Source organism: Oncorhynchus gorbuscha, unplaced genomic scaffold (assembly GCF_021184085.1).
Source record: "Oncorhynchus gorbuscha isolate QuinsamMale2020 ecotype Even-year unplaced genomic scaffold, OgorEven_v1.0 Un_scaffold_761, whole genome shotgun sequence".
Taxonomy (NCBI): Eukaryota; Metazoa; Chordata; class Actinopteri; order Salmoniformes; family Salmonidae; genus Oncorhynchus; species Oncorhynchus gorbuscha.
In genome coordinates, this window is record NW_025745798.1 from 167,975 (window position 1) to 189,112 (window position 21,138).

The 21,138-nt window shown below is 44.2% G+C and overlaps 1 protein-coding gene across 1 annotated transcript in view; it reads right to left on the reverse strand.

Moving 5' to 3' along the window:
- Positions 1–2,714: 2,714 nt before the first annotated feature.
- LOC124020080 (UTP--glucose-1-phosphate uridylyltransferase-like) overlaps positions 2,715–21,138 on the reverse strand; it is a gene marked incomplete at its 5' end in the record, with an annotated part of 70,307 nt that continues 51,883 nt past the window's right edge. Inside the window, 3 exons of the mRNA XM_046335490.1 lie at positions 2,715–3,105; positions 11,107–11,211; positions 14,469–14,711. Of these exons, the coding sequence (XP_046191446.1) occupies positions 2,998–3,105; positions 11,107–11,211; positions 14,469–14,711 (456 nt within the window). The remainder of the gene's footprint in view (positions 3,106–11,106; positions 11,212–14,468; positions 14,712–21,138) is intronic.

Consider the following 21,138-nt stretch of genomic DNA (forward strand, 5'->3'; position numbering starts at 1 on the left):
TGCAGTAGGTCTCTGTGTTATCAACTCTCCTACAGTAGGTCTCTGTGTTATCAACTCTCCTACAGTAGGTCTCTGTGTTATCAACTCTCCTACAGTAGGTCTCTGTGTTATCAACTCTCCTACAGTAGGTCTCTGTGTTATCAACTCTCCTGCAGTAGGTCTCTGTGTTATCAACTCTCCTACAGTAGGTCTCTGTGTTATCAACTCTCCTACAGTAGGTCTCTGTGTTATCAACTCTCCTACAGTAGGTCTCTGTGTTATCAACTCTCCTACAGTAGGTCTCTGTGTTATCAACTCTCCTACAGTAGGTCTCTGTGTTATCAACTCTCCTACAGTAGGTCTCTGTGTTATCAACTCTCCTGCAGTAGGTCTCTGTGTGTCATCAACTCTCCTACAGTAGGTCTCTGTGTTATCAACTCTCCTACAGTAGGTCTCTGTGTTATCAACTCTCCTACAGTAGGTCTCTGTGTTATCAACTCTCCTACAGTAGGTCTCTGTGTTATCAACTCTCCTACAGTAGGTCTCTGTGTTATCAACTCTCCTGCAGTAGGTCTCTGTGTCATCAACTCTCCTGCAGTAGGTCTCTGTGTGTCATCAACTCTCCTACAGTAGGTCTCCGTGTGTCATCAACTCTCCTACAGTAGGTCTCTGTGTCATCAACTCTCCTACAGTAGACCTCCGTGTGTCATCAACTCTCCTACAGTAGGTCTGTGTGTGTCATCAACTCTCCTACAGTAGGTCTCCGTGTGTTATCAACTCTCCTACAGTAGGTCTGTGTGTGTCATCAACTCTCCTACAGTAGACCTCTGTGTGTCATCAACTCTCCTACAGTAGGTCTGTGTGTTATCAACTCTCCTGCAGTAGACCTCTGTGTGTCATCAACTCTCCTACAGTAGACCTCTGTGTGTTATCAACTCTCCTACAGTAGACCTCTGTGTGTTATCAACTCTCCTACAGTAGACCTCTGTGTGTTATCAACTCTCCTGCAGTAGGTCTGTGTGTAAGAACAACACTTGAGCAGAAAATGCAACCGTTCTTTCTCTTTCTGGACAGAGAGCTATTGAAGAGAGGAATAGAGAGGGATGGAGAGAGGGGTGGAGAGAGGGAGAGAGAGAGGGGTGGAGAGAGGGAGAGAGAGGGGGGGAGAGAGGGAGAGAGAGAGGGGTGGAGAGAGGGAGAGAGAGAGGGGTGGAGAGAGGGAGAGAGAGAGGGGTGGAGAGAGGGATGGAGAGAGGGGTGGAGAGAGGGAGAGAGAGGGGTGGAGAGAGGGAGAGAGAGAGGGGTGGAGAGAGAGGGGTGGAGAGAGGGAGAGAGAGAGGGGTGGAGAGAGGGAGAGAGAGAGGGATGGAGAGACAGTAAGGTACAAGTGGAATAAGATTACAGTGAAATAATAATTTTGATGTAAAAAAAAAAACAATTTTTAAAAAGACTGACAAACTCCTTCAAAATATTTTCTGATAAAAATAACAATGACAAGTGTTTTATAATATTGTTGACTGGTATTCCTTCGATATTGTTGTGGACATTATATAATATTGAATTGTCAATTAGGGCCGGGATGCAATCCGATCCCGCTTTGTCTGTGATGCATGTTTTAAAGGCAATGTTCCCATGTTCCTGGTCACTAAATTCACGGTAAACACTGTATCTGTCGGCTCAATCAGGAATTACCTTTAAATGGTGCAATGTCCAAATCCCAGATCGGATTGAATCCCAGTCTAAGACTGTACTAACATGTACAGTAGATATTGAATCTCAGTCTAAGACTGTACTGACATGTACAGTAGATATTGAATCCCAGTCTAAGACTGTACTGACATGTACAGTAGATATTGAATCCCAGTCTAAGACTGTACTGACATGTACAGTAGATATTGAATCCCAGTCTAAGACTGTACTGACATGTACAGTAGATATTGAATCCCAGTCTAAGACTGTACTGACATGTACAGTAGATATTGAATCCCAGTCTAAGACTGTACTGACATGTAGTAGACTGTATGTACAGAGATATTGAATCCCAGTCTAAGACTGTACTGAATGTACAGTAGATATTGAACCCAGTGACTACTAACATGTACAGTAGATATTGAATCCCAGTCTAAGACTGTACTGACATGTACAGTAGATATTGAATCCCAGTCTAAGACTGTACTGACATGTACAGTAGATATTGAATCCCAGTCTAAGACTGTACTGACATGTACAGTAGATATTGAATCCCAGTCTAAGACTGTACTGACATGTACAGTAGATATTGAATCCCAGTCTAAGACTGTACTGACATGACAGTAGATATTGAATCCCAGTGACTGTATGACATGTACAGTAGATATTGAATCCCAGTCTAAGACTGTACTGACATGTACAGTAGATATTGAATCCCAGTCTAAGACTGTACTGACATGTACAGTAGATATTGAATCCCAGTCTAAGACTGTACTGACATGTACAGTAGATATTGAATCCCAGTCTAAGACTGTACTGACATGTACAGTAGATATTGAATCCCAGTCTAAGACTGTACTGACATGTACAGTAGATATTGAATCCCAGTCTAAGACTGTACTGACATGTACAGTAGATATTGAATCTCCCATTGACATCACATCCATATGACTTCTATCATGATTCTCATCCAGTAAGGGAATCTAATGGGCAGGGAGCTGAAATACTACAGGTATAGTAAAGCATGGATATCACATCACAATCTGTTGGGTATGACACCCCTCTCTAAGGAGTTTATTTAAAGGAGTCTGGATCAAGTCTGCCTCGGTCACATGATTGGGGTGAATGTGTCTGGTCACATGATGGTGGTGGATGTGTCTGGCTCAGTCACATGATTGGGGTGAATGTGTCTGGTCACATGATGGTGGTGGATGTCTGGTCACATGGTTGGGGTTGATGTGTTTGGCTTGGTCACATGATGGTGGTGGATGTGTCTGGCTTGGTCACATGATGGTGGTGGATGTGGTGCTGGAGGAGTAGTTAAAGGCTTCAGTGGTCCAGGATGCGAAGGTTGCCCGACACAATCTTGTTCTCCAGTATCGTTCCAGCCGGGATGTCGATACGATCTCCGTGATTGGCTATGATGATGACCGTTCCCTACAGGGAGGAGAGGAGGGGCGTAAAGGGGTTAAAAGGCAGGTTCAGGTTCAGTTTATTTGCTTTTAATTAAAAAAAACCTTTTTATTTTAGATTTTCAGATATAGCAACAAAAACAGTACAACCCCTCATTCGCCGCCCCTCCCCCTCCCTCCCTCCCTCCCTCCCTCCCTCCCTCCCTCCCGTACTGTAGTCTCTAGTACTGTAAATAGAGAGATAGTACTGTAGTCTGTACTGTAGTCTCTAGTACTGTAAATCGAGAGGTAGTCTGTACTGTAAATAGAGATAGTACTGTAGTCTCTAGTACTGTAAATAGAGAGATAGACTGTAGGTCTGTACTGTAGTCTCTAGTACTGTAAATAGAGAGATAGTACTGTACTGTAGTCTGTACTGTAGTCTCTAGTACTGTAAATAGAGAGATAGTACTGTACTGTAAGTCGCTCTGGATAAGAGCGTCTGCTAAATGACTTAAATGTAATGTAAAATGTACTGTAGTCTCTAGTACTGTAAATAGAGAGATAGTACTGTACTGTAGTCTGTACTGTAGTCTCGTACTGTAAATAGAGAGATAGGTCTGTACTGTAGTCTCTAGTACTGTAAATAGAGAGATAGTACTGTACTGTAGTCTGTACTGTAGTCTCTAGTACTGTAAATAGAGAGATAGGTCTGTACTGTAGTCTCTAGTACTGTAAATAGATAGGTAGTCTGTACTGTAGTCTGTACTGTAGTCTCTAGTACTGTAAATCGAGAGGTAGTCTGTACTGTAGTCTCTAGTACTGTAAATAGAGAGATAGGTCTGTACTGTAGTCTCTAGTACTGTAAATAGAGATAGGACTGTAGTCTCTAGTACTGTAAATAGATATTCCTACCCAACCTGGTCGAAAGCCTTCTCAGCATCAAGAGAGCTGACGACCTCTGGCTGTAGAGTTGAGTGGGCTGAGTAAAGAACATTACATAGCCGGTTCATACTATAGAAAGATTGTCCACCTGAGATACATCCGGTTTGGTCACAGTTAATTATATTAGGCATCACTGTCTCTAAACGGCGCGAGACGACCCTTGTGAGAATTGTATGATTGCAGCACAGAAGGATTACAGGGTGGTATGAGCCACCGTCTAGGGGATTCTGGTCTTTTTTAAGCAAAACCGAAATAGTCGCCTGGGTGTCTGTGGCAGTTTCTGTCTAGAAAGGATTTCAATGTACATTGAGCTGAGGAGAGGGGATAATTTAGAGGAGAAGGCTTTATAAAATTCAACAAGGAAGCCATCAGCCCCAGGGGCTTTACCACTCTGCATGAACTGGATTGCCAGAGTAGCTTCATCATCACTTATTGAGGCCTCCATGTTGGTTTGTTCATCTGAATTGAGACAGGGGGTGTCTGGAAATGCATGTACACGAGATGTGTCAGGAAGAGCCTCTGACGAGTAAAGAGCAGAGTAGAGTTGCTTAAATTGATTGTTGATTTCTTTGGGATTGGTAGAAGTTAAATCAGCTGCAACACAGATTTCAGGTATGATGCTGCTAGCAGCGGATTGTCGAAGCTGGTGAGATAACAACTTGCTTTCTCTCTGTGTTCAGAGAATCTTTATCTCGACTTAAACAAAAGCTGCTCCGTTTGTTTGGTGGAAAGATTGTCAAATTCTGATTGGTGTAGCAGTCTCTCTGCTACAGTCTCTCTGCTAGTTCAGGAATCGGAGACGAGGCATATCTGTTGTCCACATCTAGAATGAGTTGTTATAGCGTCGCTAAGCGTTTGCTGTTCGTTGTCATATGCTGTGTATGAAATAATGTAGCCCCTTAGATAAGGTTTTAACATCTCACACACAGTAGAATGAGACATGTCAGGGGTGACGTTGATCTGTAAAAATACATCAATGTGAGTTTATATGCATTTTATAAAGGCACTACAGGATAGTAGTAGTGGGTCAAGTCGTCTCGTGAGTTGTGACACAGTACTGTCTGGAGAGTGGATATCTAGCTGGACTGGTCTATGGTCTGAGATAGGACAGGTCTATGGTCTGAGATAGGACAGGTCTATGGTCTGAGATAGGACAGGTCTATGGTCTGAGATAGGACAGATCTGAGATAGGACAGGTCTATGGTCTGAGATAGGACAGGTCTATGGTCTGAGATAGGACAGGTCTATGGTCTGAGATAGGACAGGTCTATGGTCTGAGATAGGACAGGTCTATGGTCTGAGATAGGACAGGTCTATGGTCTGAGATAGGACAGGTCTATGGTCTGAGATAGGACAGGTCTATGGTCTGAGATAGGACAGGTCTATGGTCTGAGATAGGACAGGTCTATGGTCTGAGATAGGACAGGTCTATGGTCTGAGATAGGACAGGTCTATGGTCTGAGATAGGACAGGTCTATGGTCTGAGATAGGACTGGTCTATGGTCTGAGATAGGACAGGTCTATGGTCTGAGATAGGACAGGTCTATGGTCTGAGATAGGACAGGTCTATGGTCTGAGATAGGACAGGTCTATGGTCTGAGATAGGACAGGTCTATGGTCTGAGATAGGACTGGTCTATGGTCTGAGATAGGACTGGTCTATGGTCTGAGATAGGACAGGTCTATGGTCTGAGATAGGACAGGTCTACGGTCTGAGATAGGACAGGTCTGAGATAGGACAGGTCTATGGTCTGAGATAGGACAGGTCTATGGTCTGAGATAGGACAGGTCTGAGATAGGACAGGTCTATGGTCTGAGATAGGACAGGTCTGAGATAGGACAGGTCTACGGTCTGAGATAGGACAGGTCTATGGTCTGAGATAGGACAGGTCTATGGTCTGAGATAGGACAGGTCTATGGTCTGAGATAGGACAGGTCTACGGTCTGAGATAGGACAGGTCTATGGTCTGAGATAGGACAGGTCTATGGTCTGAGATAGGACAGGTATACGGTCTGAGATAGGACAGATCTATGGTCTGAGATAGGACAGGGCTATGGTCTGAGATAGGAAAGGTATACGGTCTGAGATAGGACAGGTCTACGGTCTGAGATAGGACAGGTCTACGGTCTGAGATAGGACAGGTCTATGGTCTGAGATAGGACAGGTCTATGGTCTGAGATAGGACAGGTATACGGTCTGAGATAGGACAGGTATACGGTCTGAGATAGGAAAGGGCTATGGTCTGAGATAGGACAGGTCTACAGTCTGAGATAGGACAGGTCTATGGTCTGAGATAGGACAGGTCTATGGTCTGAGATAGGACAGGTCTATGGTCTGAGATAGGACTGGTCTATGGTCTGAGATAGGACTGGTCTATGGTCTGAGATAGGACAGGTCTATGGTCTGAGATAGGACAGGTCTATGGTCTGAGATAGGACAGGTCTATGGTCTGAGATAGGACAGGTCTATGGTCTGAGATAGGACAGGTCTATGGTCAGATAGGACTGGTCTATGGTCTGAGATAGGACTGGTCTATGGTCTGAGATAGGACAGGTCTATGGTCTGAGATAGGACAGGTCTACGGTCTGAGATAGGACAGGTCTGAGATAGGACAGGTCTATGGTCTGAGATAGGACAGGTCTGAGATAGGACAGGTCTACGGTCTGAGATAGGACAGGTCTATGGTCTGAGATAGGACAGGGCTATGGTCTGAGATAGGACAGGTCTACGGTCTGAGATAGGACAGGTCTATGGTCTGAGATAGGACAGGTCTATGGTCTGAGATAGGACAGGTATACGGTCTGAGATAGGACAGGTCTATGGTCTGAGATAGGACAGGTATACGGTCTGAGATAGGACAGGTATACGGTCTGAGATAGGAAAGGGCTATGGTCTGAGATAGGACAGGTCTATGGTCTGAGATAGGACAGGTCTACGGTTTGAGATAGGACAGGTATACGGTCTGAGATAGGAAAGGTATACGGTCTGAGATAGGACAGGTATACGGTCTGAGATAGGACAGGTCTATGGTCTGAGATAGGACAGGTCTGAGATAGGACAGGTCTACGGTTTGAGATAGGACAGGTATACGGTCTGAGATAGGAAAGGTATACGGTCTGAGATAGGACATGTGTACGGTCTGAGATAGGACAGGTCTACGGTTTGAGATAGGACAGGTCTACGGTCTGAGATAGGACAGGTCTACGGTCTGAGATAGGACAGGTCTATGGTCTGAGATAGGACAGGTCTATGGTCTGAGATAGGACAGGTCTACGGTCTGAGATAGGACAGGTCTACGGTCTGAGATAGGACAGGTCTACGGTCTGAGATAGGACAGGTCTACGGTCTGAGATAGGACAGGTCTATGGTCTGAGATAGGACAGGTCTGAGATAGGACAGGTCTACGGTCTGAGATAGGACAGATCTGAGATAGGACAGGTCTATGGTCTGAGATAGGACAGGTCTATGGTCTGAGATAGGACAGGTCTATGGTCTGAGATAGGACAGGTCTACGGTCTGAGATAGGACAGGTCTATGGTCTGAGATAGGACATGTGTACGGTCTGAGATAGGACAGGTCTATGGTCTGAGATAGGACAGGTCTACGGTCTGAGATAGGACAGGTCTACGGTCTGAGACAAGGATATTGTGATATTGGCTATTAGTTACAAAAGGAAGAATTCTATTGTCCAGCAGGAAAAAGTCAATCCTAGTGTTTGAGCTGTGGACTGAAGGAAACAAGTCAATCCTACAGTATGAGCTGTGGACTGAAGGAAACAAGTCAATCCTACAGTATGAGCTGTGGACTGAAGGAAACAAGTCAATCCTAGAATATGAGCAGTGGACTGGAGGAAACAAGGAGTACTGTTTAGCAGTGTGATTGCTCCTCCTCCATGGATCAGACAAATTATAGGATTCTAGAAAGGAGTTAAACACTGCGCCTGATTTTGAAATTGCATTGTTGGGCTTCGGGTCTGGATCTGTCTAGACTTGGATTCAATACACAATTGAAATATCCGCCCAACATCCAATGATGAGAGTTAAGGTCGGGAAGTGTTGCGATGAGGTCAGAGAACAGTTGAGCGTCAATGTTCGGACTTAAGTCCTTAAGATGAGCGTAACACTCGGCTACACCTGGTTAATTCCTTTCACGTGCCAGCTGACAAAGCATGTGGAGTCCACAGTATGTTAATTAGGCGTAGTCATAGTAATTGTAGTCATAATAATCGTAGTCATAGTAATCAGAAAGGAATGTTAGCCCGATCACATGGTCTGTGTGCTGAAAGGTCAGAGTAAGAAAATACAACGAAAACCTTGGACCCCTATGCTGTCCTTCCCCCTGTTGGAAGACTGCATCTACCTCTCCTAGACTAGAGCAAAATACTACCATGTTAAACTGATCCTCAGTAGAGCTCTATCCAGTTTACACTTAGGGAAGGGCATTCTGGAGGGAACCACCTCAGCCATCCAAGGTATCTTATGCATTACGTATATTTGAAGTGGGGAAGTTTACATACACCGTAGCCAAATACAGTGGGGCAAAAAAGTATTTAGTCAGCCACCAATTGTGCAAGTTCTCCCACTTAAAAAGAAGTTAGAGGCCTGTAATTGTCATCATAGGTACACTTCAACTATGGTAGACAAAATGTGAAAAAAAATCTAGAAAATCACATAGTAGGATTTTTTAATGAATTTATTTGCAAATTATGGTGGAAAATAAGTATTTGGTCAATAACAAAAGTTTATCTCAATACTTTGTTATATACCCTTTGTTGGCAATGACAGAGGTCAAACGTTTTCCGTAAGTCTTCACAAGGTTTTCACACGCTGTTGCTGGTATTTTGGCCCATTCCTCCATGCAGATCTCCTCTAGAGCAGTGATGTTTTGGGGCTGTTGCTGGGCAACACGGACTTTCAACTCCCTCCAAAGATTTTCTATGGGGTTGAGATCTGGAGACTAGCTAGGCCTTTCCAGGACCTTGAAATGCTTCATACGAAGCCATTCCTTCGTTGCCCGGGCGGTGTGTTTGGGATCATTGTTATGCTGAAAGATCCAGCCATATTTCATATTCAATGCCCTTGCTGATGGAAGCAGGTTTTCACTCAAAATCTCACAATACATGGCCCCATTCATTCTTTCCTTTACACGGATCAGTCGTCCTGGTCCCTTTGCAGAAAAACAGCCCCTAGGCATGATGTTTCCACCCCCATGCTTCACAGTAGGTATTGTGTTCTTTGGATGCAACTCAGCATTCTTTGTCCTCCAAACACGACGAGTTGAGTTTTTACCAAAAAAGTTATATTTTGATTTCATCTGATCATATGACATTCTCCCTATCTTCTTCTGGATCATCCAAATGCTCTCTAGCAAACTTCAGACGGGCCTGGACATGTACTGGCTTAAGCAGGGGGACACGTCTGGCACTGCGGGATTTGAGTCCCTGGCGACGTAGTGTGTTACTGATGGTAGGCTTTGTTACTTTGGTCCCAGCTTTCTGTAGGTCATTCACTAGGTCCCCCAGTGTGGTACTGGGATTTTTGCTTACCATTCTTGTGATCATTTTGACCCCACGGGGTGAGATCTTGCGTGGAGCCACAGATCGAGGGAGATTATCAGTGGTCTTGTATGTCTTCCTAATAATTGCTCCCACAGTTGATTTCTTCAAACCAAGCTGCTTACCTATTGCAGATTCAGTCTTCCCAGCCTGGTGCAGGTCTACAATTTTGTTTCTGGTGTCCTTTGACAGCTCTTTGGTCCTGGCCATAGTGGAGTTTGGAGTGTGACTTTTTGAGGTTGTGGACAGGTGTCTTTTATACTGATAACAAGTTCAAACAGGTGCCATTAATACAGGTAACGAGTGGAGGACAGAGGAGCCTCTTAAAGAAGAAATTACAGGTCTGTGAGAGCCAGAAATCTTGCTTGTTTGTAGGTGACCAAATACTTATTTTCCACCATAATTTGCAAATAAATTCATTAAAAATCCTACAATGTGATTTTCTGGAATTCTTTTTCTCATTTTGTCTGTCATAGTTGAAGTGTACCTATGATGAAAATTACAGGCCTCTGTCATCTTTTTAAGTGGGAGAACTTGCACAATTGGTGGCTGACAATACTTTTTTGCCCCACTGTACATTTAAACAAAGTTTTAAAAAATTCCTGACATTTAATCATAGTATAAATTCCCTGTCTTAGGTCAGTTAGGATCACCACTTTATTTTAAGAATGTGAAATGTCAGAATAATAGTAGAGAGAATGATTTATTTCAGCTTTTATTTCTTTCAACACATTCCCAGTGGGTCAGAAGTTTACATACACTCAATTAGTATTTGGTAGCATTGCATTTAAATTATTTAACTTGGGTCAAACGTTTCGGGTAGCCTTGCACATGCTACCCACAATAAGTTGGGTGAATTTTGGCCCATTCCTCCTGACAGAGAAGGTGTAACTGAGTCAGGTTTATAGGCCTCCTTGCTCACACACACTTTTTCAGTTCTGTCCACACATTTTCTATAGGATTGAGGTCAGGGCTTTGTGATGGCCACTCCAATACTTTGACTTTGTTGTGGCCTTAAGCCATTTTGCCACCGCTTTGGAAGTATGTCAAGCAAAAGAGGCACTGAGTTGAAATACATCCACAGGTACACCTCCAATTGACTAAAATGATGTCAATTAACCTATCAGAAGCTTCTAAAGCCATGAATTTTCAAAGCTGTTTTAAGGCACAGTCTATTTAGTGTATATAAACTTCTGACCCACTGGAATTGTGATACAGTGAATTATAGTGATAGATTATTTAACTTATAAATCAATGTGTCTGTAAACAATTGTTGGAAAAATTACTTGTGTCATGCACAAAGTAGAGGCCCTAACCGACTTGCCAAAACTATAGTTTGTTAACAAGAAATTTGTGGAGTGGTTGAAAAACGAGTTTTAATGACTCCAACCTAAGTGTATGTAAACTTCTAACTTCAACTGTATCATTGTTATTGTAAAGTTCCTTCATTCCATCTGGGCCCAGATGTTTCTCTGAGATAATATAGGACTAAGAATCTCCCTGACCATGTGACCTAGCCAGAAAAACCTCAGGGGCCTGTGAACTCACCTTGAGAGAAACTTGTTTTCCAAACGTGACATCACCGGACACAGTCAGGTGATCCAGCTCCAGCATATCAGGGATGCTCTCGAACCGCGTCTGGTATTCCTGGACCTTAGAACACACAGACAGACAGACGGGTATGTCATGCTGAGTTTAGAGCAGTAACAAATACTTTGAGGAGAGGGAGGGAAAGAGAAAGCTCTATCTTGGTATGTTTATTCCCACTGGATGACCTATATAAACAGAGGGTGAATGTATGGTAGTACAACAATAGAGCATCAGCTCAACACCAACAGAACATGTATGCAGAGTTTGGTGTGTTTAGCTTTAGTGCAACTGTAGGAGGATACAGTGAGAAGAAAAGGACAAGGATCTTAGATTCCCTACGTATGCCCCATTCAAATGTACTGTGAATAAAGGTCACCATGCCCCATTCAAATGTACTGTGAATAAAGGTCACCATGCCCCATTCAAATGTACTGTGAATAAAGGTCAGCATGCCCCATTCAAATGTACTGTGAATAAAGGTCAGCATGCCCCGTTCAAATGTACTGTGAATAAAAGTCAGCATGCCCCATTCAAATGTACTGTGAATAAAGGTCAGCATGCCCCATTCAAATGTACTGTGACTAAAGGTCAGCATGCCCCATTCAAATGTACTGTGAATAAAAGTCAGCATGCCCCATTCAAATGTACTGTGAATAAAGGTCAGCATGCCCCATTCAAATGTACTGTGAATAAAGGTCAGCATGCCCCATTCAAATGTACTGTGAATAAAGGTCAGCATGCCCCATTCAAATGTACTGTGAATAAAGGTCAGCATGCCCCATTCAAATGTACTGTGAATAAAGGTCAGCATGCCCCATTCAAATGTACTGTGAATAAAAGTCAGCATGCCCCATTCAAATGTACTGTGAATAAAAGTCAGCATGCCCCATTCAAATGTACTGTGAGTAAAAGTCAGCATGCCCCATTCAACTGTACTGTGAATAAAGGTCAACATGTAGAGGATGTATCTGAACCACCAAACACCAAGAGGAGGTGTTTCATCTGGACGGGCTATTCAACTATGGTCCTTACGAAACATTTGTTTTTCCTTCTCTCCTAATCAGGCGCTGATTCATACCGCACACATGTTGAGTGAACTCTTTCACCAATCTGAGACATTCATTAAACAATTAAAGGGAAGTCCAGGATTTTACAACTTGATGTAAAATGGTTCCTCACCCTGAAAGTAGTCTATGGGCCAGGAGAAACTGTAATCCATGCTTCAGTTTCCTTTAAACATCCACTACAAACTTCAGCAACATTAAACATATTTTTTAAATGTAACTTTTATTTAACTAGGCAAGTCAGTTAAGAACAAATTCTTATTTACAATGACCGGGGAACAATGGGTCAACTACCTTGTTCAGGGGGAGATTTTTACTTTGTCAGCTCGGGGATTCGATGCAGTAACCTTTCGGTTACTGGCCCTCTTTAACCCCTAGGCTACCTGCCGCCACTAACATTAGCCACCGCTAGCAAACAATCAAAGGGAGTGACGAAGGCAACCCACATTTTTTTGTTATGACCAAATCAACTAAAATCAACAAAAAATAACTAAATATTTGGTTTGGCATAAAAGGCCCAGAGCAGGCAACATTCATATTTTCCCCTGTTTTGTATTACATTTGTATTTTTTATTTAACCAGGCAAGTCAGTTAATTAAGAACAAATTATTATTTACAATGACATCCTACCAAAAGACCTCCTGCGGGGACGTGGGATCAATTACAAAATATATATATATAAATAAATAACTTAAGAAATATAGGACAAAACACACATCACGACAAGAGAGACAACACTACATAAAGAGAGACCTAAAGACAACAACATAGCAAGGCAGCAACACACGACAATACAGCATGGTAGCAACACAACATGAAAACAACATGATAGCAAAACAACGTGGTAGCAAAACAACATGGTAGCTTAACATTGTACAACAGCTGTAGAAACAAACACTGTAAAAGTGTGAACAATTTATGAGTATTATTTCCTGATAGTTGCTGGTAGAGAATAATCTACACAGGCCCTTCTAATCAGCAGGTCTTGCATGGGTGGAGTTTTGACTTGCCTGGTGACATCACCAGTCTGTATTTTAGTTAAATAGACCAATGAGAAAAAGAGATCCAAACCTCTCTGCCAATTACAGCTAGTTTTCCGTTTTCAGAGATCAATCCCAGACAGTCCAAGCAAAATTCTTGCGTGAGAAATAGTTTTTGGCTAAAATGTTACTTTTGTTTCTTTTTGACCATTTTAATCTAAAACTATTACAGTAAGGTACTTAATTGTTACCCAGAAATTATATGATACTGAGATATAAAATAAAAAAATGGCTGCATGAGGCCTTTATAAAGGTGACTTGGCCCATAGAGATCCTCAGTATGATATCGAATCAGAGTAAATAGAGCCAAATATATTTAAAGGTCACCTTGTCCAAGAGATGGTCATCAAAACATCACCCCAGGGTAGGCTTACACGAAACACAGCCCTTATTTTAAGTGTTTCTAAAATCCACTATGGGAAAAATGTATGGTGGAAAAACGATTGGAACCATTTCCCTGTTTGACTGCTAGGTTTTATGGGTATTATTACACCTCCACCGTGGGGCTCTATTTAAGATTAAAAACAATATTTATTGGTTGTTCAAATGCAATGCGCTTGTCAACAAAGCACCTTTGATTAAATCTTTCCCTCAGCAGTGGAAATCCAGCCTTACCTTAGTAAAGGAGGTTAGTTAGTAGTTATAGTAAGGTTAGGGTTACGTTAGTTACCTTAGTAAAGGAGGTTAGTTAGTAGTTATAGTAAGGTTAGGTTTACGTTAGTTACCTTAGTAAAGGAGGTTAGTTAGTAGTTATAGTAAGCTTAGGGTTACGTTAGTTACCTTAGTAAAGGAGCTGCCCAGCTTGACGTGGGGCGTGGTTAAGTTTAGTTAGTAGTTATAGTAGTAGTAGTAAGGTTAGGGTTACGTTAGTTACCTTAGTAAAGGAGCTGCCCAGCTTGACGTGGGGCGTGGTTAAGGTTAGTTAGTAGTTATAGTAGTAGTAGTAAGGTTAGGGTTACGTTAGTTACCTTAGTAAAGGAGCTGCCCAGCTTGACGTGGGGCGTGGTTAAGTTTAGTTAGTAGTTATAGTAATAGTAAGGTTATGTTAGTTACCTTAGTAAAGGAGCTGCCCAGCTTGACGTGGGGCGTGGTTAAGTTTAGTTAGTAGTTATAGTAATAGTAAGGTTATGTTAGTTACCTTAGTAAAGGAGCTGCCCAGCTTGGCGTGGTTAAGGTTAGTTAGTAGGTATAGTAAGGTTAGGGTTACGTTAGTTACCTTAGTAAAGGAGCTGCCCAGCTTGACGTGGGGCGTGGTAGGGAACTCTCTCTTCTGGCTCATGGTGAGAGAGCCCGCCTCCAGGCTGTAGAGGTTGGACATGACCAATAGGAGGTCGGAGACGGTTTTGACGGGCAGGAAGCGGGATCGCGGCACGTTGATGCCCAGGGCGTTGTCGAAGCTCTTGATGGCCGCGCCCACCGCCGTCTCCAGCTGGATCACGTTCTGACCGCCGTCCAGTGTCTGGCAGGAGAACAGGTGGTTAGTGACACACACACACACACACACACACACACACACACACACACACACACACACACACACACACACACACACACACACACACACACACACACACACACACACACACACACACACACACACACACACACACACACACACACACACACACACTAAAGGATGTAGGTAGTGGATTCATATACAGACACACACGCACACATACACAAACAAACTGAAGAATGTACTGTAGGCCTCAGGTAGTGGGTTCAGATGGAGAACCTCTGAGCTAGTCACGAGACAAGTTTTAGGCTGCTTCACTAGGATCTGAATGATCCACTTAATATCAAAGAGAGAGAGAGTATCAGTTATGTAATGAAATAACACATCACCACCTGCAGCGTGTTCTGTTCACTACATAGTTCTATAATATACAGTAGTGTTCTGTTACCTACATCTAACAACATCAGGTCAGTAGTTCTATAATATACAGTAGTGTTCTGTTACCTACATCTAACAACATCAGGTCAGTAGTTCTATAATATACAGTAGTGTTCTGTTACCTACATCTAACAACCTCTCTGCATCACTCCCCCAATCAGGCCATTATGGTAGAGTGGCCAGATGGAAGCCACTCCTCAGTAAAGGGCACATGACAGCCCGCTTGGAGTTTGCCAAAAGGCACCTAAAGACTTTCAGATCATGAGAAACAAGACTCTCTGGTCTGATCAAACCAAGATTGAACTATTTGGCCTGAATGCAAAGCGTCACATCTGGAGAAGCATGGTGGTGAAGCATGGTGGTGGCAGCATCTTGCCATGGGGATGTTTTTCAGCGGCAGGGACTGGGAGACGAGTCAGGAACAAGGAAAAGATGAACGGAGCAAAGTACAGAGAGATCCTTGATCCTGCTCCAGAGTGCCCATGACTTCAGACTGTGGCGAAGGTTCACCTTCTAACAGGACAATGACCCTAAGCACACAGCTAAGACAAAGCAGAAGTGGCTTGAATGTCCTAAATGTCCTTGTGTGGCCCAGCCAGAACCCGGACTTGAACATCTCTGGAGAGGCCTAAAAATAGCTGTGCAGCAACGCGCCCCATCCAACCTGACAGAGCTTGAGAAGAATGGGAGAAACTCCCCAAATACAGGTGTGCCAAGCTTGTAGAGTCATACCCAAGAAGACTGGAGGCTATGATCATTGCTTCAACAAAGTACTGAGTAAAGTAAATACTTATGTAAATATGATATTTCAATTTCCAAAACTCTGTTTTTACTTTGTCATTATGGAGTACGTAGATTGATGATGAAAAAACAATAATTTAATCCATTTTATAATAAGGCTGTAACGTAACAAAATGTGGAAAAAGTCAAGGGATCTGAATACTTTCCCAAGGCATTGTATAACCAATAGAAGTAGCAGTCTCTGTAATGTCTCAGGGCAGAGTCACTCTGTAATGTCTCAGGGCAGCTCCACTCTGTAATGTCTCAGGGCAGCTCCACTCTGTAATGTCTCAGGGCAGCTCCACTCTGTAATGTCTCAGGGCAGAGTCACTCTGTAATGTCTCAGGGCAGCTCCATTCTGTAATGTCTCAGGGCAGAGTCACTCTGTAATGTCTCAGGGCAGCTCCACTCTGTAATGTCTCAGGGCAGAGTCACTCTGTAATGTCTCAGGGCAGCTCCATTCTGTAATGTCTCAGGGCAGCTCCACTCTGTAATGTCTCAGGGCAGAGTCACTCTGTAATGTCTCAGGGCAGCTCCATTCTGTAATGTCTCAGGGCAGAGTCACTCTGTAATGTCTCAGGGCAGCTCCACTCTGTAATGTCTCAGGGCAGCTCCACTCTGTAATGTCTCAGGGCAGCTCCACTCTGTAATGTCTCAGGGCAGCTCCACTCTGTAATGTCTCAGGGCAGCTCCACTCTGTAATGTCTCAGGGCAGCTCCATTCTGTAATGTCTCAGGGCAGCTCCACTCTGTAATGTCTCAGGGCAGCTCCACTCTGTAATGTCTCAGGGCAGCTCCACTCTGTAATGTCTCAGGGCAGCTCCACTCTGTAATGTCTCAGGGCAGCTCCACTCTGTAATGTCTCAGGGCAGCTCCACTCTGTAATGTCTCAGGGCAGCTCCACTCTGTAATGTCTCAGGGCAGCTCCACTCTGTAATGTCTCAGCTCCACTCTGTAATGTCTCAGGGCAGCTCCACTCTGTAATGTCTCAGGGCAGCTCCACTCTGTAATGTCTCAGGGCAGCTCCACTCTGTAATGTCTCAGGGCAGCTCCACTCTGTAATGTCTCAGGGCAGCTCCACTCTGTAATGTCTCAGGGCAGCAGCTCCACTCTGTAATGTCTCAGGGCAGAGTCACTCTCACAGCTCTGTAATGTCTCAGGGCAGCTCCACTCTGTAATGTCTCAGGGCAGCTCCACTCTGTAATGTCTCAGGGCAGCTCCACTCTGTAATGTCTCAGGGCAGCTCCACTCTGTAATGTCTCAGGGCAGCTCCACTCAGTAATGTCTCAGGGCAGCTCCACTCTGTAATGTCTCAGGGCAGCTCCACTCTGTAATGTCTCAGGGCAGAGCTCCAGTAATGTCTCAGGGCAGCTCCACTCTGTAATGTCTCAGGGCAGAGTCACTCTGTAATGTCTCAGGGCAGCTCCACTCTGTAATGTCTCAGGGCAGCTCCACTCTGTAATGTCTCAGGGCAGAGTCACTCTGTAATGTCTCAGGGCAGCTCCACTCTGTAATGTCTCAGGGCAGCTCCACTCTGTAATGTCTCAGGGCAGCTCCACTCTGTAATGTCTCAGGACAGCTCCACTCTGTAATGTCTCAGGGCAGCTCCACTCTGTAATGTCTCAGGGCAGCTCCACTCTGTAATGTCTCAGGGCAGCTCCACTCTGTAATGTCTCAGGGCAGCTCCACTCTGTAATGTCTCAGGGCAGCTCCACTCTGTAATGTCTCAGGGCAGCTCCACTCTGTAATGTCTCAGGGCAGCTCCACTCTGTAATGTCTCAGGGCAGCTCCACTGTAATGTCTCAGGGCAGCTCCACTAAATGTCTCAGGGCAGCTCCACTCTGTAATGTCCACTCTCAGGGCAGCTCCACTCTGTAATGTCTCAGGGCAGCTCCACTCTGTAATGTCTCAGGGCAGCTCCACTCTGTAATGTCTCAGGGCAGCTCCACTCTGTAATGTCTCAGGGCAGCTCCACTCTGTAATGTCTCAGGGCAGCTCCACTCTGTAATGTCTCAGGGCAGCTCCACTCTGTAATGTCTCAGGGCAGCTCCACTCTGTAATGTCTCAGGGCAGCTCCACTCTGTAATGTCTCAGGGCAGCTCCACTCTGTAATGTCTCAGGGCAGCTCCACTCTGTAATGTCTCAGGGCAGCTCCACTCTGTAATGTCTCAGGGCAGCTCCACTCTGTAATGTCTCAGGGCAGCTCCACTCTGTAATGTCTCAGGGCAGCTCCATTCTGTAATGTCTCAGGGCAGCTCCACTCTGTAATGTCTCAGGGCAGCTCCACTCTGTAATGTCTCAGGGCAGAGCCACTCTGTAATGTCTCAGGGCAGCTCCACTCTGTAATGTCTCAGGGCAGCTCCACTCTGTAATGTCTCAGGGCAGCTCCACTCTGTAATGTCTCAGGACAGCTCCACTCAGTAATGTCTCAGGGCAGAGTCACTCTGTAATGTCTCAGGGCAGAGCCACTCTGTAATGTCTCAGGGCAGAGTCACTCTGTAACTCTGTAAAGAACATTCCAGAACATGAGTTAATATTTCTGTTCTATACCGTACCAGGAAGAGATGGCTCCAGTTTGGAGTCGGAGGGTCTATACAATGAAAACTGTTGACACAGCAGATACTGTCTGCTATGAATTATATATCAAACAGATCTTAACCTTGTGACCCATCCTATATATCTGTTGTTCGTCATGTAGATTTAAAGGAGTGTATCTTGGCTTTAAAAGACCTTTGTACTTTTGTCTCGTGGCTCTCAACGAATCATTTGATTGTGATTCGTCGACCAGCCATCCTTATCGTAGAGCACTCAATCGATTCACTTTGAATGAGAAGTGTAATTTTAGTTAATACAGCCATGCACCCCCCCCCACCCCTGCCCACATGCAGACTCACACACCCATCCACACAAACACTCTTTATCTGCAGTAAAGAGGTTTTTATAATGTGGGCTTTAGTGAGACTGTGGGCTTTATTGAGACTGCAGGACATCATTTATTGAGAAGGGTTCTCCTCTGGGCTTTAGTGAGACTGCAGGGCATCATTTATTGAGAAGGGTTGTCCTCTGGGCTTTAGTGAGACTGTAGGACATCATTTATTGAGGAGGGCTGTCCTCTTGGCTTTAGTGAGACTGCAGGGCATCATTTATTGAGAAGGATTGTCCTCTGGGCTTTAGTGAGATTGTAGGACATCATTTATTGAGAAGGGTTGTCCTCTGGGCTTTAGTGAGACTGTAGGACATCATTTATTGAGAAGGGTTGTCCTCTGGGCTTTAGTCAGACTGTAGGACATCATTTATTTGAGGAGGGTTGTCCTCTGGGCTTTAGTGAGACTGTAGGACATCATTTATTGAGAAGGGTTGTCCTCTGGGCTTTAGTGAGACTGTAGGACATCATTTATTTGAGGAGGGTTGTCCTCTGGGCTTTAGTGAGACTGCAGGACATCATTTATTGAGAAGGGTTGTCCACTGGGCTTTAGTGAGACTGTAAGACATCATTTATTTGAGGAGGGTTGTCCTCTGGGCTTTAGTGAGACTGTAGGACATCATTTATTTGAGGAGGGTTGTCCTCTGGGCTTTAGTGAGACTGTAGGACATCATTTATTTGAGGAGGGTTGTCCTCTGGGCTTTAGTGAGACTGTAGGACATCATTTATTTGAGGAGGGTTGTCCTCTGGGCTTTAGTGAGACTGTAGGACATCATTTATTGAGGAGGATTGTCCTCTTGGCTTTAGTGAGACTGCAGGGCATCATTTATTGAGGAGGGTTGTCCTCTGGGCTTTAGTGAGACTGCAGGGCATCATTTATTGAGGAGGGCTGTCCTCTGGAATGGCGTGGTGGTGTCCCTCTATAGGCAGTACTTTGCTCTACATACAGGGAGCTCTAATAGTTCTGGGACAGTGACAAATGGTTTGCTGTTTTGTCTCTGTACTCCAGCACTTTGGATTTGAAATGATACAGTCACTATGAGGTTAAAGTGCAGACTGTCAGCTTTAATTTGAGGGTATTTGATAAATAATGATGAGTGAGAAAGTTTACGGACGAATAAATATCACAACCCCAAGACATGCTAACATCTCAGCTTTACAATAACAGGGGAGGTTAGCCTCCCCCCAAGACATGCTAACATCTCAGCCTTACAATAACAGGGGATGTTAGCATACCCCTAAGACATGCTAACATCTCGCCCTCACAATAACAGGGGAGGTTAGCCTAACCCTAAGACATGCTAACATCTCGCCCTTACAATAACAGGGGAGGTTAGCCTCCCCCCAAGACATGCTAACATCTCAGCCTTACAATAACAGGGGATGTTAGCATACCCCTAAGACATGCTAACATCTCGCCCTCACAATAACAGGGGAGGTTAGCCTACCCCTAAGACATGCTAACCTCGCCCTTACAATAACAGGGGAGGTTAGCATTTTTGGGAGGGTATAATATTTGTGCATCTGTAACTTTCTTACTCATCATTATTCATGATTAATTCAGGACTATCAGTAATCATGGTAGCATCCACATTAATGTAGAAGTGTTTAGAAACATATTATGTTCTTATTTACAATAAAAGTGACTCCAAAATGACACAATACATTATTTACCATTCATTTCTATTGGGCACAAAGCTTGATGGAGTCATTGCGTGTTATGAATATAGGACCAAATACTTAACTTGTTCCTACTTTACGGGATGAGAGGTGTGGGAACAGAGCAGGTGTTTTGAGTCGGAGTGTAAGAGGAATTGTGCACCACGTCTCTCTGCCTCCTCATTGACAAGTTTACAGTTGATTTATTCAATATTGTCAGCTGTTGAAATTAGACTTTTACAGATGCACAATCGAGAGCATCCTGTCGGGCTTGTATCACCGCCTGGTACGGCAACTGCTCCGCCCATAACCGTAAGGCTCTCCAGAGGGTAGTGAGGTCTGCACAACGCATCACCGGGGGCAAACTACCTGCCCTCCAGGACATCTACACCACCCGATGTCACAGGAAGGCCAAAAAGATCATCAAGGACAACAACCACCCGAGCCACTACCTGTTCACCCCGCTATCATCCAGAAGGTGAGGTCAGTACAGGTGCAACAAAGCTGGGACTGAGAGACTTAAAAACAGCTTCTATTTCAAGGCCATCAGTCTGTTAAACAGCCATCACTAACATTGAGTGGCTGCTGCCAACATACTGACTCAACTCCAGCCACTTTAATAATGGAAAAA